General features: G+C 40.2%; 1 protein-coding gene across 1 annotated transcript in view; it reads left to right on the top strand.

The window, feature by feature from the left end:
* The window catches only part of NEB (nebulin), a 234,600-nt gene that overhangs the window by 98,957 nt on the left and 111,237 nt on the right, over positions 1-24,406 (top strand). The window contains exons 59-74 of the mRNA XM_056117623.1: positions 313-417; positions 502-609; positions 2,245-2,556; positions 3,445-3,648; positions 4,244-4,348; positions 6,067-6,174; positions 7,718-8,029; positions 10,476-10,679; positions 11,381-11,485; positions 14,840-14,947; positions 16,155-16,466; positions 17,387-17,590; positions 18,649-18,753; positions 21,635-21,742; positions 22,268-22,579; positions 23,765-23,968. Of these exons, the coding sequence (XP_055973598.1) occupies positions 313-417; positions 502-609; positions 2,245-2,556; positions 3,445-3,648; positions 4,244-4,348; positions 6,067-6,174; positions 7,718-8,029; positions 10,476-10,679; positions 11,381-11,485; positions 14,840-14,947; positions 16,155-16,466; positions 17,387-17,590; positions 18,649-18,753; positions 21,635-21,742; positions 22,268-22,579; positions 23,765-23,968 (2,916 nt within the window). The remainder of the gene's footprint in view (positions 1-312; positions 418-501; positions 610-2,244; positions 2,557-3,444; positions 3,649-4,243; positions 4,349-6,066; positions 6,175-7,717; positions 8,030-10,475; positions 10,680-11,380; positions 11,486-14,839; positions 14,948-16,154; positions 16,467-17,386; positions 17,591-18,648; positions 18,754-21,634; positions 21,743-22,267; positions 22,580-23,764; positions 23,969-24,406) is intronic.

The following is a 24,406-nucleotide window of genomic DNA, read 5'->3' on the forward strand; positions in this document are numbered from 1 at the left end:
CACCTCAGGGGCTGTAGTTGGCAGTGCTGGGACAGGGGTATGCAGTGCTAGGGGTTGAACTGTGTTCCTGAGCATGTGCTGCCGACCCCTGCACTATCTCCCTGAACTCCTTAATTCATTCTTTTGCTTTCCATTTAAGGGTTTTCAAGTAGGTGTTGTGCTTCTTCTGCCTTCCCTTAGAGTCAAAAGTGTCACACATATCAAGCCAGAGCAATCTCTTTTACTCTAAGAACCAGATACATTTTATGTAAATATTTTATGTGCATATTCCTTCCTGGCTGGTGCAATCATGTCCTTTTCTGTTGATTTTAGCGCCTCTATACAGAAGCTTGGGATAAAGATAAAACCTCTATTCACATCATGCCAGACACCCCTGAAGTTTTACTCGCTAAACAAAACAAGATAAATTACAGTGAGGTAAGCAATAGAGGCCGTACACAGAACAGTTCCCTTTCCCTACCCTTTACGCATCAAACTTATGATGGTTTTTATCTAATTCAGAAACTCTACAAACTTGGGTTAGAAGAAGCCAGGAAGAAAGGTTATGACATGCGGTTAGATGCCATTCCCATCAGAGCTGCCAAAGCCTCGAGGGACATAGCGAGTGAAGTAAGTTCAATTTCAAGATTCTTTCTCTTCAGCATGCTCAGAATTATCATTTTTCTCCTTTTGGATATAGAGTAAAACAAATAATTGGTGAGGTTCAAGCTCTTGCTCACAGTTCTTTTTCCCATTATTTTAAAACAATGGTAAAAAAATTGTTCTCAATACAGAGGCTAAATTCTAGCTTCTGGCTGAGTCAATAGCAATATGCATTTCAAAGTGGCAGACATTTCCTGCCAGACAAAAAAAAACTCGACTTAGTTCAGATATATTTTGACTTTCCCATATAATATAATTATGTGCAAATGAACTTTTTGTAGGATTCCTTTAAAACTCAACTTCTCTTCTAGGAACCAGTGATCCTAGGAAGGCTGAATGAATGGGAAATATAATTATATTTAGATTTTTGACCACCATCTGGGTTGTGTGCTTGATTCTGAAGTCAGTAGTGGCTGCAGATATTAGTTTGGTAAAGGTAAAGGTAAAGGCCCTCCCGTTGATCGTCGATTTGCTCGAGCGGGCCCAGTAACGCCTCCATTGGAGACTTTGTTGTTACTGTGTCTGGCATATCGAATACTCTTGGTAGCTTGCCGGGGTCGGCCAGATATTAGTTTAATTTCCAAAATGTATTTGCCCAAAATTTTAGAAACTTTTCCCCGTTTTTTTATTTGTGAAGTGAAAAATACAGCGGTAGGGCGTTTGCCTTGCACGCAGCCAACATGGCCGACCCGAGTTCGATTCCTCCGCCCCTCTCGGAGAGCCCAGCAAGCTACCGAGAGTATCTCGCCCACACGGCAGAGCCTGGCAAGCTCCCCGTGACGTATTCGATATGCCAAACACAATAACAACAAAGTCTCCAATGGAGATGTTACTGGGCCCGCTCGAGCAAATCGATGATCAACGGGAGGGCCTTTCTTTTTATTCTATTTTTCATATGTGGGAATTGACTACCATCCTTTTAAAATAAATGATTGACAATCCTAGGAGGGTTAAAAGCATTAATGCATATTAAAATATGCTTCCATTAAATAATGTAGCATAAGAAATAGTGATACAGAGAAATATTTGAATGATAATAGGAAAGAAGCAATTAGATATAAGTATATAATATGAGTCCTATTGGTCTCTCTCTCTCTCTCTCTCATGTAAGCATGCATGAATACACATCAAAATACACACCACACAGAAATTTAAATAGTGGTTATCACTAAACAGCAGAAAATTTTAATTTTAATTTTCCTTTTTGTTTTTGTTTGTTTGTTGGTTTGGTTTTGGGGATACACCCAACAGTGCTCAGGGGTTATTTCTGGCTTTGCACTTAGGAACTCACTTCTGGTGGGGTGATTCCATCTGGGAATATATGGGATTCCAAGGATCAAACCTGGGTTGAACACATGCAATGCAAGCACCTTATCTGCTGTACTATTTTTCTGGTCCATGCATTTAAATTTTGGGGACCAGAGTGAATGCATTTTTATATATACTTATGGTTTAGTTTTAAATGGTTTGTAAGAAGCATGTATTTTTTCATATTCACAGAAATCATTCTATTTTTAATAAATAAGAAAATTTGAGATTAGTGGTTTCTTTTTACTGAAAGAAGTTAAAATAGGTAATAACCACAATCATTTTTCCTTGTAGTTCAAGTACAAAGAAGGCTATCGTAAGCAGCTCGGCCACCATATTGGAGCCCGAGCGATACATGATGATCCCAAGATGATGTGGTCCATGCATGTGGCCAAGATCCAGAGTGACAGGGAGTACAAGAAGGACTTTGAGAAGTGGAAGACCAAGTACACCAGCCCCGTGGACATGCTGGGGGTGGTGCTGGCCAAGAAGTGCCAGACCTTGGTCAGTGACGCAGACTACAGGAACTACCTGCACCAGTGGACGTGCCTGCCTGACCAGAATGATGTCATCCATGCTCGACAGGCCTATGACCTCCAGAGTGATGTAAGTAGCCAAAAATCACAATTTTGGGCCAAGGTGGGAAACTAGTGAATTAACACCATTTGGATAGTGTACTGTAGTGGATACAAAATTCACTCGTCCTTGCTGTGGGGAAATTGCTTGTCTTTCTTGTGAGTGTTAATCCTTTAATCCTCCAGACCAAAACATAATTTTCTTTTTCTGGGATCCTGTCTGTCTACCCAACTAAACAGTTTTCCCCACTATCCAAAATAGAGAATTACTATGAAAACTCTTATCAGTTGAGATGGTACAAAGAAGCAATTACCACTATTTTATAAGAAAAATATTAAAGCATTCCCTGACTCCCCAAATAACATACTAGTTAATACTTGATAGCACATAAAGCCTAAGATAACTGAGCTACAAATCAAGTTGAACTGACAGGCTATCTATAATGTCAGCCGTAAACAGTCACAGCAGAATGTTGGCAATGCCAGTTTCAGTTCTGGTCTAGGCACAGCCTCTATTAAAGGCTGTTGCAAACAGATGCTGAACACTGGCTTCATTTTTGGGGCTTTCATTATTAAAAGGGAGTGTTTTCTTTGGATTTTTTTTTATTTAACTAAAATAAATACTTAAGTACATCTTTTGCAAAAGAAGTACTGACCTAGTGGGAACTTTTGAAAAGCGGAGTGGTCTGGTTTTTTTTTTTTTTTTTGATTCAACTCGGGTGTTTAAGGTAAGTACTTTACCCTGTGTAATACTTGCTTAGTTCCCAAATAACTTTATTTTATTTTTTAAAAATTTTATTAGTGAAAAACTATGAACGGTCTGTATTTTTTAAAGAGTGCTTTTACTTTTGCACTTCCTTTATATGCAAATGTTTTTCCAGAGCAAGGGAAATATTTATTGACTATTTTATGTCCACAGAACATGTACAAGGCAGATCTCCAGTGGATGAGAGGCATCGGCTGGGTTCCTATTGGCTCTCTGGATGTGGAAAAATGCAAACGGGCAACTGAAATTTTGAGTGATAAAATTTATCGCCAGCCTCCAGACAAGTTCAAATTTACTAGTGTGACTGATTCCCTGGAACAAGTGTTGGCCAAGAATAATGCCATTACCATGAATAAGGTGAGGCTACAAAAATTAGGGCACCAAATTAAGATAAATAAAGCTGAATCAGAGAAAAAAATCACAATTGACAAAATAAAAAGGGCATATTTATTTATCTCGCCTATCTATAAATCATTTCTATTTTAAATTTATACTTTAGCAATTCCTTTATGTCCTATTTTATATTAAAAATTTTTGTGAAAAATACTCTTAATTTACTTTTTTTTTTGGTTTTTGGTTTGTTTGGGGATTTGGGGATAGAATCCTTTTACATACAATGCTTGTGACCCTGAGTTACACCCCCATTCGCCTCAATTTCTTTGAATTATTAACATACATTTCAGTCTTTTAGAAAGTATTTATGGGGTGCTTTGGAACATTGTCTGACTGAAACCCAGTCATGAAAAACTTTGTAACTGTTTTTAAAAATAGAAAACACTTATAAGCATCTGTTTTATTATTAATTGATTAGAGAAAGAAACATATCAAATACATAATATGTATAAAATCATAATTTTTTAAAACCTTTGATTATAAAGTTCTTGTGTCTTTGAAATTCCTGTTAACTAGACTTTGCATTTTCCCCGCGATAACACTATTTTTGCTCTGGTAGCGCTTATACACAGAAGCCTGGGACAAAGACAAGACCCAGATCCACATCATGCCGGATACCCCGGAAATCATGTTGGCAAGAATGAACAAAATCAACTACAGCGAGGTAAGGGAAGACACTGCTTCACAGACTCGCGCCAGGCTCATTTCAGCCTCTTCCTGCCACTTCTGGGGGCGGGGGGGGGGGGGGGACAGCAACCCCTTCCTGTGGTACCCCTGTGCTCTCCTCTCCCAAGTCTGCATTCACACAACTCCCTGTGTTGTGACTGTCACCTCAGTCTTTCAGAATCCAACTGTTCAGGCAAAACCCAATGCAAATGCTTTATCTGTGGGAACTTTCCTAATTTTCACTTCAGAATAAATTATTCCTTCCTGGAAGTCTTTATAATAATGGGGTTCAATCATCTCTCATGCTCTTAGCAAGCTGCTCCATTGGCTATCAGTCTTATCTTTTTTTTTTTTTTTTGGCTTTTGGGTCACACCCAACTATGCACAGAGGCTACTCCTGGCTTCGCACTCAGGAATTACTCCTGGAGCTACTTGGTGGGCCACATGGGATGCTGGGAATCAAAACCGGGTCGACTGCATGCAAGGCAAATGCCCTACCTGCTGTACTATCGCTCCAACCCCAGACTTACCATTACTTTACTCAGAAATCCAAAAGATAGGAGAGGACTCACACTCACCTTTGACAGCCAAGTACCCAACACCATTAGTGTTGCAAAGTAAACATTGACTGAATTTATTTCCACGATGAATGACTAAAGCATTTCCTCCTTTTCCCATTTTGTCACCTTAAACTCATGTGTGTCAACTCAAACTTTCCTGATTGTCTCAAAACCTACTTGCTGCCTTAATTGAAAAATATTAAACTAATATATACTATTGGGGGCTGGAGTGATAGCACAGTGGATGGGGCATTTGCCTTGCACGTAGCCAACAAGACCGACCTGAGTTCGATTCCTCCACCCCTCTCGGAGAGCCCGGCAAGCTACCAAGAGTATCTCATCTTCAGGGCAAAGCCTGGCAAGCTCCCCGTGACGTATTCGATATGCCAAACACAGTAACATCAAATTCTCACAATGGAGACGTTACTGGGCCTGCTCAAGAAAATCAATGAACAATGGGAGGATAGTGACAGTGACAGTGACACATACCATTGAAATATAGTTAATTTGACTTTTTTTTCTTTAAAGAAAGGTACAATATCCTACATAGGCATGTTTTTCAAGGTTTTATTTCAACCAAAAATGTAAAAGACTTAGAATCCTAAAAGTTAGATTTTTTAGGGGCTAAAAGGATACCTCAAGTGGTAGTACTTTCCCTGGTACCGCACGTCCCCACCAACACTGCTAGATGAGGCACTTATTTTTTTTTAAGATTATTGTACCTGTAGAACTTAGCTTATTATTTTAATCCCTATCAAGTTTCCAATATGTTTCCCATGGCTTTTTTTAAAAAATTGTTGGTGGATGGGCAGGGTTAGATCACACCCAGCAGTGTTCACTGACTATTTATGGTTCTATGCTGAGGAGTGAGCCTTGGCAGTGCTTCAGGTACCAGACGTGGTACCAGGCATTCTAATTGGGGTTCATTGCATGTAAGGCAAGCATCTTCCTTCCTGCTCTATCCAGATCCACACAATTCTTTCTGATGCTTTATGGCATATTTTAGGATATAACATGACTTATTTACTTATCACTGTTGCTAAACATCTGAATGTTTTTTCAGTTTCTATCATTTTGAATGTGGGCAATGTAATTCGATAACTTCCAAATTTTTGCTGCTCAGACTTTTGCTTTAATTCTGATTCTCTCCCCACAGAGCCTGTATAAACTCGCCAATGAAGAGGCAAAGAAGAAAGGTTATGACCTGAGAAGCGATGCCATTCCCATTGTGGCTGCGAAGGCTTCCCGGGACATTGCCAGTGATGTGAGTTGTCAACTTCACTCTGAATATGTGATTAGGGGCAGACTGTACTTCAGACCACACTGCTTACACACCTCAAAGATGCTCACGGGGGGCCTCACACCTTAGTAGCAGTGCTGTGCACTGGAAATTAGACATTTTGGTACAAGAGGGCACAGACAGCAGAGCTGCCAAGGACCAGGATTGGCATGTATGGGTGTTGATGGGGATCGGACTCATGGCCCCATCCCTGCAAGGTAGCACTCTGTGCCACCGAAAATTCCCAGCTCTGCTCCCCCTGGGGATTGCTCTAGCAACCAGGGTCTGCTCTGAAGAACATGGCAAACACTGCCTTTTATATTGGAACACTGTGTATCTCAGAACACTGTATCTTAGACCTTCCCCACAAATGGATTTTTGTCAATAATAATAAATAATGAAACCAGGAACAAGATGTTTTAGGGTATTATTATTACATTGTGTGTATTTGCTTAAGCAAATCCTAAAGCCAAATTCTTGCTGAGTCCTAGAGTTGAAATTTAGGTCACTCCATGTTCTTCCCACTACACCTAACTGCTTCCTGCTCACTCCTCGACACTTTTTCAGCTGGCTTGAGACTCGAACCTGTACTTTTAAATCATTGGCTCCTATTTTAAGACAAGAGTCAATGTTTATGGAGTAATAAAAATATGGTTGGCCTCTGTGGGACTAGAATGTATGATTTTTTTAGGATTCTGCTGTAACCAGTTAGGCTGGGCTGCTATAACAGCTTCGTTAGTGTCACTGGTTCTCGAAATGAACAAAAAATTGCTTCTGCCACTGAAAGTGTGACTTCATTATAAAACAATAAATTCTCCTTCGGTGGATACTGAACATAGTCCTTGACCTAGAGTGCTTCTTGAATACACTTGCTTTAGTTATTAAACACACCAATTGCTTATTATTACTTTATTTTTGATATGCATTCAGCATAAAAAATCCATTTCTATGGGCCAGGGCAGTAGTACAGCAGGTAAGGCAATTGTCTTGCATGCAATCAACCTGGGTTCAATACCCAGCATCCCACATGGTTCTCTGAGAACACCAGGAATAATTCCTGAGTGCACAGCCAGGAATAACTCCTGAGCATCACTGGACGTGGCTTCCAAACAAACCAAACCAAAATGAAGTCCATCCCTCCACTACAAAAACTTTGGTTCAGATTGCCTGTTCCCCACTTCCATAGGTGTTTTCCCTCTACTGTGTACACTTCTGCTCCCTAGAACTTTATAGTAAATTGGCTGATGCTCTGTTAGAAAAGATGAAATCATGAAATTTACATACAAGTGTTTCTACATGGAAAGTATCATGCTAAGTGAAATGACCCAGAAAGAGAGGGACAGACATAGAAAGACTGTACTCATCTGGGGAATGTAAAGTAACAGAATGGGAGACGAACACCCAAGAATAGTTGAGATAAGTACCAGAGGTTATTTAGCAATTGTGATGTAAGAAAATTACTTTCTACAGATTTGTGGCTGCTAAAGACTTATCATGAAAATTTGATTTGTGTATTTTTAAATCTCAGTACAAATACAAAGATGGTTACCGCAAGCAACTTGGCCATCACATCGGTGCCCGCGACATTAAGGATGACCCCAAGATGATGTGGTCCTTGCATGTGGCCAAGATCCAGAGTGACAGGGAGTACAAGAAGGACTTTGAGAAGTGGAAGACCAAGTACACCAGCCCCGTGGACATGCTGGGGGTGGTGCTGGCCAAGAAGTGCCAGACCTTGGTCAGTGATACAGACTACAGGAACTACATACACCAGTGGACGTGCCTGCCTGACCAGAATGATGTCATCCATGCTCGACAGGCCTATGACCTCCAGAGCGATGTGAGTACTTTCATAATAGAGCTGCATGCAGAAAATATTTAAACTTTATAAAAATTATCTTTTAGGTACAATCCTTAGGTCTATTCAAGGTCAGGTTTATTGGTTAGTGGATGAGATTTGAGACAAAGAACAGTTGCATTGCTTTATTGAGGATGCCTTAATCATCTTTACAAGGAAACGAGCTAGATCTTACCAAAAACATAGCTGGAATTAGATTGTTAAAATTCAGAGTCCACCAGTGGAAGGCATCTTTTTTTCTCCGAAGAGGGAAATTAAATCAAATTTTTTTTCTCTGTGTAATGAAGAGGTAGCACAGAGGTTTAGGATTATGCTTGCATGTAGCAACTTCAGTTGAATCCTCAGTACTATATGTTCTCTCAAGCACTGCTGACTGTGACCCTCAAGGCCATCATCATTGGAGTGGACCAGGTAAACCCTGGAACCTCAGGACCCAGGCATTTCTGCATCTTTAGGCCCTTGCATCGAACCAAAGGTCGGGTTGGCCAAGAATACCTGGGGGTAGGATTCTGAGCATTCTTAGGCCTCCTGAGCATTTCTAGGGAGGCCCCCTTTCCTTGCAAGCAAATGAGATTATAACAAGTAGATTACAATGGTTGCTATGCCACTAAATGATGTTTTCATGAAAACCAAGTGGTTATTTTGTCTGAAAACTCATTCCACACTCTCCCTCCTTATCATGGCTCTGTGGGTGGGTGAGAGATGGTCACAATGTAAAGACAGACTCCAGTTTTATCAGAAGCAGAGACACCCTCCCAAATTTAGGTAGAAGAGTGCATTTCCTGCAATGTGCATTCATAAGCATTTGAATAAATCATTAAGCATTAGATGATTTCTGATGATAAAGCCAAAAATTCATTATGCAATAATTGCTAGTTTCCAGATAACATGCAACCCCCCACATCTATTCCATTGCATTCCATATACAGAGCTCATTGTTTTGTAATTTATTTTTAAAAGAAAGGCTTTGCCTTCATATGAAAGATAGTAAAAATGACTAATGTCCCGCTTAGAGTGACATGTTGACAAGCAGCTCCTGCCTTTTCTCCATCAGCCTGCTGTATGGCCTAAGTAATTTGAGAAGTATTAGAAATTAAAATTTGGTCCAGAGTGAAAAATTGTTACTGTTGTTATTTACAGAGGAGTAACTAATCAGCATAAAGTAATTCCAATAGGATTTTTGTCCCAGTTGTAGAATAAGTTTATATCTTCTACTTAATTGCAGTTACAGTGAAAATCATCAAAAAGCTGTACAAGGCTCGGTTTCATTGCTGTGCAACAGTTATGTATATTGAATGGGTATGCAAAAACATGGAACAGTAGTGATTTAAAAATAAGGGATCCAGAGTATAGTATAGTGGGTAGGGTTCTTGCCTTCCACGTGACTGACCTGGATTTGATCCCCAGCACCCCATATAGACTCCCAAGCCCAAGGAGTGACCCCTGAGCAGAGAGCCAGGAGAAAACATTAAGCACTGCCAAGCATGGCCCAAAAAACTAATTAAATGAATAAAGAAAGAAAGAATTAAAGAAAGAGGTCCATGCTTCCTGTCCTAAGAACTGCATGGGAAGAGACTGAGGCCCTGGACAACTGAAATGCTCATTAATTGTCCCAATCTTGACCAGTGTTAAAGCCACTAAAGGTCTGTGGCAGGTAGGGCTTCAGGGTTCCACATCATCTTTGCATTTTAGCTCGTTTTAATTTTTTAAATCAGTTTTATTCAAGAATTTCTAACATTGACAACTCTTATTAAAAGTATCCAAGCACAGGACAGAGTACCGCAGTAAATGGCATTCTTAAGGGTAGCTAATAGATGTTAGTATTTCAACCCTTCTTTTGACACCCCAAGTTATTTTTAAAGAAATTGAGCACCACATGTATTTTTGAAATGTGAGAAAAATACACAAAGGGCCAAAATCCAACTGCTACAAAAAGAACACTCCTGTTCTTTGTCTATACATAGTCTTTAATGTGCTGTCTTTATTCAGTATCATGTTAGTGACATTTCTGTTCATGATCAATGTATTAAAAATCTGGCTTTTAATAGCTGCAGAGCCTTTCATCTGAGGAAGTCCAGCATTAATTTTCCTGTAATTGGGCAAATATGTCATTTCTCTCACTCTGGGTTGGCATTCATATCCAGTGTGCAGAGAGATTAAAATAAATTCACTGAGCTGACATCAGTTTGGATCACTTCTTCTCCACTTGGTCACTTTTTGTTAGTGTTGAGATATTTCTTTGTCATTTCTGGATGTAATCCCTCTTTCAGTCAGTCAACTCCAGTGTGATTCTTTTCTCTGAGAAAAGCAACAAGAACAAAACTATCCCACAGCCACCAGGAACATACTTTATTATTTATTTCACTTGCATTTTTACCCTCAATCTTTTGGTCTGGCTAAAGAGTTTCTGACATTCTCCTCTTCACAGAATGTTTATAAAGCAGATCTCCAGTGGATGAGAGGCATTGGATGGGTTCCCATTGGGTCTCTGGATGTGGAAAAATGCAAGAGAGCTACAGAGATTCTGAGTGACAACATCTACCGCCAGCCTCCAGACAAGCTGAAGTTTACCAGTGTGACAGATTCCCTGGAACAGGTGTTGGCCAAGAACAATGCCATCACCATGAACAAGGTGAGTACCAACTGTTGATATGATTATACTTCCATGACAAGAAGACTCAAGGTGATCCATGAAGGCACAGAATCACACTTACCTCTTAAATCACATACTTGAAATTTCCTAAATAGTACCAGAGGGATAGTATAGTGAGTAAGGCACTTGCCTTGCATGCTGCTGACCTAGACTTGATACCCTGCATCCCATAAGGTCCCTCTTGCACTGTCAGGAGTGATCCCAGAGTGCAAAGCAAGGAGTTACACCTGAGAACCACCAGGTATGGGCCAAAACACCAGGAAAGAAGAGAGTAAGAGAGGAAGGGAGGGAGGGAGGGAGGGAGCAAGGAGGGAGGGAGGGAAGGAGGGAGGGAGGGAGCAAGGAGAGAGGGAGGAAAGGAGGGAGGGAGGGAGGGAGGGAGGGAGGAAGAGAGGGAGGGAGGGAGGGAGGGAGGGAGGCAAAGAGGGAGGGAGGAAGGAAGGAAGGAAGGAAGGAAGGAAGGAAGGAAGGAAAGAAGGAAGGAAGGAAGGAAGGGAAACCCCCTAAATAATTTCTATTATTGTAAATTTCAGTTTTGATAACCTTAATGAAGAGTCAAATTTGCAACTGAATATGAAATAATTAATTCTATTTTTCCTAATAACAAAAACAATGTTGTCTTAATTTGACACTTTGTAATTTTATTTTAAATGGTTCTATATCACTATCTTCTTTGATAGCGTTTATATACAGAAGCATGGGACAAAGACAAGACTCAAATTCACATCATGCCTGATACTCCAGAGATCATGTTGGCACGACAGAACAAACTCAACTACAGTGAGGTAAGGGAGAATTTTGTGGTACACCCTATTACTGTTTTTTTTTCACATTTGTTTCCATGGTGATTCCTGAGCCTTGACAATCATGCTGTAAATTGCTTCAGGACATAAACAGTGGACCTGTCCTATCTCTGGGTTGAATCTTATATTCTAGAGGATTCCACGTGAAACTGGAATCATATTATCTTTTCATTTTATGGTAATTGCCACTGTAGATCAATGAGAACGTGTGGGAAATAGTTGACAATTCCAAGAGCTAGGATTGACAGACAAGATGCTGGTCGTTTATTTTAAATAATTGAAATGTTATTTTAAAAATAAAGATAAAACAAAAAGGCCAGAGGCAAAATAATTTAGCCCCTTTTATAGGACACAAAGAACATTATTTGGAAAGGATACATTTGATGGATGGAATGGGGGAAATGATGGGTGATGGAACATTGTATGTCTGAAACCCAATCAAGAATAATGTTGTGGGGAAGGGGGGTATGGTGCCGCCAGCAGGTCAGTCTGTACTTGTGAGGCGAGTGCATCAGCAGCCTGATGGCGGCTTCAGACTTCCAGATACCCCCAAATTGCTGCTGTGCCTTTGGCCAGACCCCAAAAACTAGGGGCAAAGTTTACCAAGAAAGTAAACGGCCAAAACACACCCACAAACCACCTCTGACTCAGCTATATAATTGAGGCATGGCCTCTCTGGTTCCTGATTGAACTGCTTAATGGCCATGATCCCAGAGACTCAGAAACAAATCTTGAAACCCAGTGGCTTTTGGCAGAAATGCATCTTGTCCCTGCAGTAGGTTACCGGTGCTAGGCCAACCCAGGTGGGAATAGGTTTCGTGCCTTGGCCTGTTCCTCCTGGCAGTCCAATGGCCACCATCCTCCAGAGGCCATTGGACAGTCAGGTATGGGCCCCAGTGATGAGACATGCAGGGCCTCATGGGATGGGGGTGGAGCCGGTCCTGTCCTCCCCACCCCAACGAGACCCCAAGTCATTGCCCACGAACAGCCTCTCTGGCTTCTGATCAAGCTGCTTAATGGCCATGATTCCAGAGACTCAGAAACAAATCTCAAAACCCAGTGGTGTTTCACTGATATAAAAAAAAAAACAGTGGCTTTTGGCAGAAATGCGTCCGGACCACGCAGTCGGTTACTGTTGCCGGGCCACCCCAGGGGGCAAAGGGTGTTAGCCCTCCGCCTGCTTACCCCTGGCGGCTCGGTGGCCATCATCCTCCAGAGGCCATTGGACAGTCAGGTTTGGGTCCACAGTGATGAGACATGCAGGACCTCACGGGATGGGGGTGGAACCGGTCCTGTCCTCCCCACCCCAACGAGACCCCAAGTCATCGCCCACTATCAGCCTCTCTGGCTCTGATCAAGCTGCTTAACGGCCATGATCCCAGAGACTGAGAAACAAATCTCAAAACCCAGCAGCTTTTGGCAGAAATGCGTGTGGGCCACGCAGTAGGTTACTATTGCTGGGCTGCCCCAGGGGGGAAAGGGTGTTGTCCCTCTGGCTTCTGATCAAGCTGCTTAATGGCCATGATTCCAGAGACTCAGAAACAAATCTCAAAACCCAGTGGTGTTTCACTGATATAAAAAAAAAAAAAAACACAGTGGCTTTTGGCAGAAATGCGTCCGGACCACTAGAAATGCGTCCAGCTCCCCCTAGGTGGCTGGTTGGCTGCCATCTTCCAGAGGCCATTGAACAGGGAGGTTTGGGCCCGCAGTGATGACAGTCAGGTTTGGGCCCGCAGTGATGAGACACGCAGGTCCTCACGGGATGGGGGCGGAGCCGGGCCTGTCCTCCCCACTCCAACGAGACCCCAAGTCATCGCCCACGAATGGCTTCTCTGGCTCCTGGTCAAGCTGCTTAACAGCCATGATCCCAGAGACTCAGGAACAAATCTCGGAACCCAGCAGGTTTTGGGAGAAATCCCTCCAGATTTAAGTGTTAAAATTTCAGAATTTCAAAATCGCGAGGCCACTACTGCAGCCATGCAGCATCATATGTTATTCATAATCAGCAATAGAAAACAAATTGTCTACTGTTGCCTCTTCAGCAGATCTGAGTGTTGGGGTAAAATCTCAAATAATAATGGTGGGTCTGGTGTCAAAATATTGAATGTGATCAAAGTAGAGAGAGTAATGTGGAAATCATCTGTGCCACAGCTAGGGGGAGAGTGTGGGATGGGGGTGTACTGGGGTTGTTGGGGGTGGAGAATGGGCACTGGTGAAGGTATGGGTATTTCATTGTATGACCGAGACTTAGACCTGAAAGCTCTGTAACTGCTCTCATGGTGATTCAATAAATAAAATTATAAAAAATGAAAAAGTAAGGTGGAGTTCATGCACAATTCAATCAGCTAATCAGTGGCTGAATAAATAGCAGTACTTCTACATAAAAAAAAGAATAATGTTGTGGAAGTCGGGGTGTTTGCCTTGCATGCAGCCAACCCCGGTTCGATTCCCAGCATCTCATATGGTTCCCTGAGCACCGCCAGAATGCAGAGTCCAGAGCCAGGAGTAACCACTGAGCATCACTGGGTGTGACCCAAAAAGCCAAAAAAAAAAAAAAGAATAACTTTGTGACTGTGTATTTCATGGTGATTCAATAAATTAATAAATAAAGTGCAGTTTTATCGGTTTCTATCAGACCTTAAAATCTTGTACTTGTGATGACAGACAAGTTAACTGTGTTTAAAATTGAATGCTAATCATTCTCATTTACTTTTTAAACATGATGAAAGATTGCATTATAGTCATTACACTTTTAAGTAAGGTAAAGGTAAAGGTAAAGGCCCTCCCGTTGATCGTCGATTTGCTCGAGCGGGCCCAGTAACGTCTCCATTGGAGACTTTGTTGTTACTGTGTTTGGCATATCGAATACTCTCGGTAGCTTGCCGGGCACTCTGAGAGGGGCGGAGGAATCGAACTCGGGTCGGCCATGTTGGCCGCTTGTAAGGCGAATGCCCTACCGCTGTGCTATCGCTCCAGCCCACTTTTAAGTAAGAAAGATAAAAATAGATATAAAATATGAAAATCTTATACATAATATTAAATATTTTCACTCAGAAATATGTCCATCAATCTATTTACTATATTTTATAATCTGTAACTAGGCATACTATATTAACATACATATATGTTATGAAATATGTATAATAAAAATATTAGTATATATCTACATTATATATTTCATTTCTTTCTAATGCCCAATGGCATAGTTAAGAGTATATAATTTATTTACTTTCCAGTATTGTTAGAAAGCTGGCATCTACTCTTTTTTAATGTAGTCTGTCATTTGATAACCTCTGAAATTTTACTGCTGATGCTCATCCTTTAATTCGGTCGCAGAGTCTGTATAAACTTGCTAACGAAGAAGCAAAGAAGAAAGGCTACGATCTGCGAGTCGATGCCATTCCCATCGTGGCTGCCAAGGCATCCCGGGACATCGCCAGTGACGTGAGTGCTCTGTGGTATTTTTGGGGAGGGAGGGGAGGCAGCACAGTGTCATTTCTGTCACTGCCACAGAAAAGTGCTTCTAGGTGTTGGTCAAAGCAGATTTATTGACTTCTCTAAATTAAAGATGCTTTTCATGGAAGAACTGTCTTAATTATGACTTCCAAAGACTCTTTTATCCAGGTGCATGCATAGCCTAGAGGTAGCCTATGTTTCAGCATAAAATTGAATTTTAATCCACAGTTGCTTCTGGCTGCAATTATGAGCAATTCATATCTATATTTTTAGCACAGAGACTTCGCAGAATAAGAAAATGCCAGAGGTTTTTTTTTTTATCCTTACATGAATTGTTCAACATTAAAAAAAAAAGTGGTCTGACCAACTCTAGGAAAATTCTCTTTTCTCTAAACCTGTTCTGAATACAGTTTTGCAAGCTCTTTTCTCTTAAAAGAAAATTTCCAAAGTGTTTCCTTTTGGATTTTTTTTTAAAAAAGGAATACAGAAAAACACAGTCAACCCAAAATAGCAAACTGCTACGTTTGATCTCATGTTCTACTGACTCTAAAAAAAAAAAATAGGTGTTTGGGTAAACCACTCAAACTTCTGTAAACATATGACTGAATTTTTTGCATATCAGATGTTGCCTTAAAGTAGAGAGAAATTACCCAGAGTCAGCACTTATCATGGTGTGCCCTGAAATGCTTTCTCACAGAGACACAATCTGTTTTCTCACATGAGCTATCCCAGCAAATCTGAGCCAAATGAGAGAGCAGGTCCTTAGGAGAACAGATCAGTGTGACTTCAGGCAGTCATGTGACCCAATGAAAGTTAGCAAGGCTAGATTTGGGAGACGAGGGGAGAAAAGGATGTGAAATGATACTGAAGACTCAGGAGTAACATTACATGACTAGGCTTTATACAAAAGCAAAAGACAAGGCTGTATATAATTTTGACAGGTTTTCTGAAATGTTAGGACCTTTGTTTCTAGGAACTTAATATCTGTAAATCGCAGAACTTGGAGGTTTGACCTGTCTTCCTGTTAGAGTATTGTCATGCAATTTAACCAAATTTAGTGGTTGAGGAAATAAGCTTATATTCAGACCATTCCATTTCTCAACAAGAATTAGCATTTCAGAAGGAAGAAGTTCTAAGTAAATGACTCTTAGTTCTTCCTATTTATTTTTCTTTTTAACAACCACTTTTATTTTAGTACAAATACAAAGATGGTTACCGCAAGCAACTTGGCCATCACATCGGTGCCCGCGACATTAAGGATGACCCCAAGATGATGTGGTCCTTGCATGTGGCCAAGATCCAGAGTGACAGGGAGTACAAGAAGGACTTTGAGAAGTGGAAGACCAAGTACACCAGCCCCGTGGACATGCTGGGGGTGGTGCTGGCCAAGAAGTGCCAGACCTTGGTCAGTGATACAGACTACAGGAACTACATACACCAGTGGACGTGCCTGCCTGACCAGAATGATGTCATCCATGCTCGACAGGCCTATGACCTCCAGAGCGATGTGAGTACTGAGACCTGTTTGTGACAGTGATGTATTATAATCTGTAGCTGATAGTCTAGGGTTAGGTAGAGCCCTTCCAAGGAATACTGTTTCTTCTCTCTACAGCTTGTTCACTGTGCCTTCATTTCCTTTTAGAGAGAATATAGCATCCTGAAGATGGATCTAATTTGGCCTTCATATTTTAATCACTGTGTCACTGTCATCCGTTGTTCATCAATTTACTTGAGCAGGCACCAGTAGCATCTGCATTTGTCCCAGCCCTGAGATTTTTGCAGCCTCTCCTTATCTTTCCCAACGCTGCCATATTGGAGGCTCTTTCAGGGTCAGGGAAATGAGATCTGTTATGGTTACTGTTTTTGCCATATCGAATACGCCACAGGTAGCTTGCTAGGCTCTGCCATGCATATTTTAGTATATTTTTAAATTTTTTTTGGTTTTAGAGCCATACCCAGTACCCAGTTCAGGACTTACTCCTGACTCTGTGCTTAGAGATCACTCCTGGCAGACTCAGGAGCCCATATGGGGTGGTATGGATTAAACCAAGGTTGGATGCATGCAAGACAAACATCCTTTTCACTATACCATTTCTCTGTCCCAAGCCTTCATATTTTAAGACATCATCAGGGGCTGGAGCAATAGCACAGCAGGTAGAGCATTTGCCTTGCATGCGATCAACCCAGGTTTGATTCTCAGTGTCCCATATGGTCTCCTGAGAACTGCCAGGAGTGATTCCTGAGTTCAGAGCTAGGAGTAACCCCTGAACATCGCTGTGTGTGACCCAAAAAGCAAAAGAATAAATAAATAAAAGTAAAATAAAAAATAAAAGACATATCAAAAGTTTAAGGGTTCTAGTCTTTATTTGCTTTTTAAAATCATGTCATAACAGCTTCAGTTAATGCTTTTGTATTTTATTTCACCAGAATGTTTATAAAGCAGATCTCCAGTGGATGAGAGGCATTGGCTGGGTCCCCATTGGTTCTCTCGAGGTAGAAAAATGCAAGAGAGCTACAGAGATACTGAGTGACAACATCTACCGCCAGCCTCCAGACAAGCTGAAATTTACCAGTGTGACAGATTCTCTGGAACAAGTGTTGGCTAAGAACAATGCCATCACAATGAACAAGGTAAGCACCAAACCATTGGGAAATAAAACATGGCTACATATCATTGAAGATATCTGATTATCTTTCTCTTTTATCTAATTACCATTCTCTGCAAAGTGATTTTGTTGAACTCTCTACTCAGTTATGTTAGTATTTTCCATGTATTTTTAATGTTATATAAAATATTTATATAGAAATAGAAGTATATTCACATATATATGCACATATATCTGCTTTGCCATCCATTGGGTAATTGCCCAAAGTTACGAATAGGACAGTTGGTCCGCAAACGTAGTACTTTGTTAGGGTACGTGCTTTCTATGCAGCTGAGCATACGCAGTTCCATCCTCAACACTTGATTCCCTTAGCATCACTTGGTACTGATTTAGAGACCCCTGAGTACTGCAGACCTGGTAATGCCCAGCACAGCAGGGCCTGAGCAGCAACCGCCTCAAGACCTCTCTGTATTGAACTACTCATGAGGGGCTCAGAGCCTCCTCAGCACTGCTTGGGAAGCTCCTAAATAAATGTGTTTATTTAAAAAAGAATAGTTCTTTTCTTTGGTGCTCAAGGTGTTTGACGTTTATGAGAGTCATCCATGGCAAGATTTCTTTCTTGTTAGATATTTAAGTAGGAAATTATAGATCAAATAAGTTAGATACACATTTCCATAGGATTTTTCAGAAAGAAATCTAAGGATGACATATCCAGGTACATTCACAATTACTAATCAGATGAACAACATCATGGGCAAGAATTTGTTAATGCGGCTACGATACATATAGGTATGCACATATAGTTGGAAGTGTAAATGCTTAGAAAATATTTGCTGTTAGTTTAATTGGGGTAGAGGAATCCAATAATAGAACACACACAAATATGCAAATACACGTGTTCTTTTTATATTCCAGAATCACTTTTTATTTAGTGATAGTAAATATTGTGTAAAACCAAAATATAGAAACATAAAGCTAACACACAGCAAGAAGATCCACTTCCAAGTATCTTAAGCTCTTAAATGAAAATTTCTATATATGACTTTATTTATCTAATTTCTTGACCTTTTTAATCCCTCTCAGCGCTTATATACTGAAGCATGGAACAAAGACAAGACCCAAATCCATATCATGCCTGATACACCTGAAATTATGTTGGCAAGACAAAATAAAATAAATTATAGTGAGGTAAGATCATTTGTCTTATTTCTTTTGTTTTGACTATATTTATATTAGCAAATAAATAGAAATGTCATAATTATGGACTAAATCCTCATGTAGATCAATAAGCTCAGTTTTGTTTTCTTTAATTTTCCTTACCTACCCTGAATTGAGGTATCATTATATTCAAAAATAAAATATAGGATAGATAGTTAAACACAAAAATATCTGGGGCTAGAGTAATAATGCAGTAGGTAGAGTGCTTGCTTTGTATGTGGCTAATCCAAGTTTGATCCCCAGCTTTCCGTATAGTTCTGCAATCCCACTAGTAGTGATCCCTGAGTGTAGATCCAGGAGTAATCCCTGAGCACTGCCGGGAATGACCAGCCCCCCACCCCCAAAATAGGGAGGCCTTAGTTTGAGACCACTGGAAAATATATGCATACATTTTCAGTAGCACAGTAGGACTATCCTCCCGTTGTTCATCGATTTGCTTGAGTGGGCTGAGTAACATCTCCATTGTGAGACTTGTTACTGTGTTTGGCATATCAAATGCGTCGCGAGTAGCTTGCCAGGATTTGCTATGTGGGTGAAATACTCTCGGTAGCTTGCTGGGCTCTCCAAGAGAGGCGGAGGAATCAAACCCAGGTCACCTGGGTCAGCTGCATGCAAGGCAAACGCCCTACTCACTGTGCTATTGCTCCAGCCCACATTTTCAGTAATTTATATTTTTTCACTTACATGAATTTTTTTTAACCTATAATAATACTAGCTGTAACTCCCACAACAATTTTTAAAAGAATTTCCTTGGGGTCATCATAACCATGATCATATTTTTATATGAGTAGGGAATACCAAGTCTTCTTTCAAAGTACTAACTTTTGTATTAGTCTAAAATGTTATCCAGATAATAAAAATAATTGCTTGAAGCATTCATTCAATTGGGCTGGAGCGATAGCACAGCGGTAGGGTGTTGCCTTGCGCACAGCTGGCCCGGCCGAGCTGGGTTCGATTCCTTCGCCCCTCTTGGAGAGCCCAGCAAGCTACCAAGAGTATCTCGCCCGCATGGCAAAGCCTGGCAAGCTACCTGTGATGTATTCGATATGCCAAACACAGTAACAAGTCTCACGATGGAGACGTTACTGGGCCCGCTCGAGCAAATTGATGAACAATGGGAGGACCGTGACTGTGAAATTTTGATTAAATATCAATATTAAAATGATCTAAATTTTATTTTATCAGTATGTAGAGTTGTCAGAAATCTTGTAAGTCATTCACAATCAATTACAGTAATAAAAAATTACTGTGAGTGAGTAAGTATTCTCAAACTTTGAATACTCCTCCCTCTGCCTTCTCTGGCCTTTCTTCTACTGTCAAACCTGAACAGTAGGCATCTTGCCAACTCAGAAAAATCTTAGTAAATATTGGGACCAAAGAGTTAATACAGAGATTAAAGCACTTGCCTTGCATGCAGACAACCTAGTTCTATTCCTGGTACCACTTATGGTCCCATCAGCACTGCTGGGAGTCACTTAGAGCATAAAGCCAGGAGTAGCCCCTGCTCTAGGTGTAGCCAAAAAACTGAAAACAAACCAAAAAAAAGTTTAAATATAATTTTATTCATTTTGTCTTTAGACCCATAAATCTTTGATATTTGCCATTCCCTTGTCTGGTTGCAATTTCCAGCAGTTGACAAAAATGAATAGATATGGAGGAAATCAGTTTTAAGAAACAGTAAATTATCCTTAGATTAGCATGCACATAATGGTATTATTACTTATTATTATATAATCATTCTCTGCTAATAGAATTGTTTGGACTTATGTAAAGTTCCTGCTTATTTCATGGAAAAGAGCAAGTACTGAACAGTCCAAATATATTTTAGAGCCATGGAGTTAATGTCTATAAAAATTAAGGAGTTAAGGTCTATAAAAATTTGGTCAAAGATAGTTTTCATATTAAAATATTTATTATTTCACTTTTGCATAGCTGCATCATGATTTGCAAGATATTACCTGTGCTTTAGATGTGCACCCAATACCAAAATTCCAGTATCCTTCCAACCTTTCTGTAGGTCCCTTTTCAGGTTCTGCCTGTCACTGGTTAGCAAGCTCAGTTCTGTTGGCAGGGTCTCAGGGTTTATTAGGGTTTATTTTCTTTGGCCATTAGCCACTGTCTTCCTTTGTTTCTTTATATTCAGCATCTGAATGAGATAATCTGGTATTTGTCCTTCTGACTCACTTCTCTTAGCTTGACAACCTCCAGTTCCATCCAAGTTGTAGCCAAAGGCAGAATTTTATCTTTTGTAATAGCTGAGTAATTACAATGTGAATTTAAAAGTATATGCAGGGGGCTGGAGCAATAGCACAGCTGGTAGGGTGTTTGCCTTGCATGTGGCCAACCTGGGTTGATTCCCAGCATTCCATATGGTCCCCTGAGAATTGCCAGGGGTAATTCCTGAGCACAGAGCCAGGAGTAACCCCTGAGCATCACTGGGTATGACCCAAAAAGCAAAAAAAAATAAAAAATAAAAAATAAAAAAATAAAAGTATAAAATAAAATAATAAAAGAATGTAGAACTTTACTTTAAAAGCTTGGATATACATGGTTAAAAATTTAAAAAGCAGAGGTGTTGGGTCAGAGAGATAGTACAGCAGGTAGGACTCTTGCCTTGCACATGGCAGCCCTGGGTTCCAACCCTGGCACCATAGATGGCCCTCTGAGCCCTCCACAAGTTATCTCTGAGCATAGAGCCAGAAGAAATCCCTAAGCACTGCCAGATGTGAACCCCAAACAAACAAATGAAAAGAAAGCAGAACATACTAGTGCAATTCTTCACACAAAAGTGTTCTCCCTCTGACAAAAGAAAGTGGTTATTTTATCTAACAGCTACTACTTCTTTCTCTAGAGCCTCTATCGGCAGGCCATGGAAGAAGCCAAGAAAGAAGGCTATGACCTGAGGAGTGACGCCATTCCCATTGTAGCTGCCAAGGCCTCCCGGGATATTGCCAGTGATGTAAGAGCTGATTGAGTTTTTGTGCTTGTTGCCAATAAGCCAGCCACCTGCATAGGAAATCCACATTTAGAACGCAGTTGGAAGTCTTATTAGTCATTATCCATCTAAATCCTCCCAGATTATTTTTGCAAAGAAAACTTTTGATCAGAGTGCTCTAGGAGAGAAACTGTAAGGGACCATATTAGCATATCTTGTATATAAAATACAAAACCATGTAAATATATGAGATATATTTTCAGAGAGGTTCACCCAAAACACCGCCATGTACTGGAGTCATTGAACTCTCTTTTCAACCACCTTGGGTCAACTTAAAGTTTATTAGCATCATATGAAGGAATCACTGGGGAATTACTCTTTGGAAGCATGTGGTTGGGTACAATATCCTCTGAAAGTTAGCCTGCCCCAAGAGGAAGCATTTCAGCAGCAAACTCTCATTTCTTAGTTCATAACGAAGTATCATCACAGGAAGAACAATAGGGAATGGGTTTTCATGCTTCCTTTCATTAACTGAGTTTTCTCTTTTAGTACAAATACAAAGAAGCTTATCGGAAGCAGTTGGGGCACCATATTGGTGCCCGGGCAATCCATGATGACCCAAAGATGATGTGGTCCCTTCATATTGCTAAAGTGCAGAGTGATCGTGAGTATAAGAAAGAATTTGAGAAATACAAGACCAGATACAGCAGTCCAGTGGACATGCTTGGTATTGTTTTGGCCAAGAAATGTCAGACCTTGGTTAGTGATGTGGACTATAAACATCCTCTTCATGAGTGGACCTGCCTGCCTGACCAGAATGACATCATCCAAGCTCGGAAAGCTTATGAACTCCAGAGTGATGTAAGTGTCCCTGATGCTAGTTTTGTATGTTAAAAATACATCTGGGCCAGAGAGATAGTACAAGGGGTATGCCTTTTGCCTTGCATAAGGCAGCCTTGGGTTCCATTCCCAGCACCACAGAGATGGGAGCTAGAGCAGTGGGTAAGATGCTTGTCTTGTATGTAGCTAACTCAGGTTCGATCCTTACCATTCCACATGATCCTCTGAATCCCAACAGGAGTGTGGAGCCAGGAGTGTGCCCTGAGCACAAATGAATGTAGCCCACCCACCCCAGATACTTCTGAAACACATCTAATGGCTCTGACTAGTGCCAATAGACTGCAATTTGTGTCAGAATGTTTGAAAGGAGTTTCTCATTGGGAGCACTAATATTTGTTCACATTTTTTTATTCTCCTGAAATTATTTGTAAAATACAAAATAATGTAAGATATTATCAGTAACAGACAGGTGCATTTCTCATTAGTGACTGAAACTTTCTTTGAATTAGATTTTTTAAAAATTTTTTAAATTCCTCAAAAATATGTAGTTACAAATTTTGAAGTGAAAGAGTTGGAAATATATATTTGATGTGGAAAAAGTAGGAACCCAAATATTAAGTCAAATTATTTTAGTAATTTAAACAAACATTCATGTTTTCTTTATTGACAGCAAAGTATTAAGACATTCTCTGATTTTTCAAAGTCAATCATCTCATGTAGACTCATCTATCATGTTCGGATGAGAGTAAAATAAAATGAATAATTAGAGAAATATCTCATATATTAATCCTACGCTATTGATAAGTTGTGATTTTGAAGATGGAAATTAAAGTAGGAGTCATGACTATAACACTCTCAAAACATTGATTTGAGCATGGGTCTTAGTGCTTTTAGAGAACTTTTTTCAAGACTTCAGAAGCTCTGCATATGTGTAAAAATCTTATAATACATATCCTTCACAATGGACTGTGATTTTTTACTTTTTATTTTTTAAAAAAATCATCATTCTTGGTACAATCCTCTGTACCTAAAAAAGCTCAGGGGAAAAATATGATCAAGATTCAGTAATGTGTATAAATGAGTGACCAGTTATGCTGGGAACTTTATTTCATTCAATAGTTTTGTATTTCTTTATTATGTTTCATATTATGAGAGTAAATCTTGTGTATTATTTGCTAAATGTGATTCCTATCCATTGACTTATAGAATGTATATAAGGCAGACTTGGAATGGATGAAGGGTATTGGCTGGGTTCCGATTGGCTCCTTGGAAGTTGTTAAAGCCAAGAGGGCCACAGAGATACTGAGTGACAACATCTACCGTCAACGTCCAGACACACTGAAGTTTACCAGCATAACAGACTCTCTGGAGCAGGTTCTGGCAAAGAACAATGCGATTACCATGAATAAAGTGAGTCTTTAGAGTAAACATCAGACTTTACCACAGAACAAATTGAAAATTCTGACAGAGTACAATTTTAAAGATGCCAATAAGATATACGATTCCTTTGAAAAAAATTTCATTTTAGCACCAGAGTTGTTTAGTGATACTTGAAATTACGAGGCTCCTGTTAAAATAACAAATACTGCAATTATTTTATAATTCTATGCCGGACAAATGTTAAGGATTACAATCCAATTACTTGTCATAACTGTAAAAAAAATTAATAAAAAATAGTCAACACGGGGGCTGAAGAGATAGTACAGTGGATAGGGTACTTGCCTTGCCTGTGCCCAACCCAGGTTCCATCCCCAATACCTAAATGACACTCTGTGCCTCACTAGGAGTGACCCCTGTGTGCAGAGTCAAGAGGAAGTCCTGAATACCACCCCCTCCAAAAAACGAAAG

This window comes from Sorex fumeus, unplaced genomic scaffold, assembly GCF_029834395.1.
Source record: "Sorex fumeus unplaced genomic scaffold, SorFum_2.1 ptg000035l, whole genome shotgun sequence".
In the NCBI taxonomy this organism is placed as follows: Eukaryota; Metazoa; Chordata; class Mammalia; order Eulipotyphla; family Soricidae; genus Sorex; species Sorex fumeus.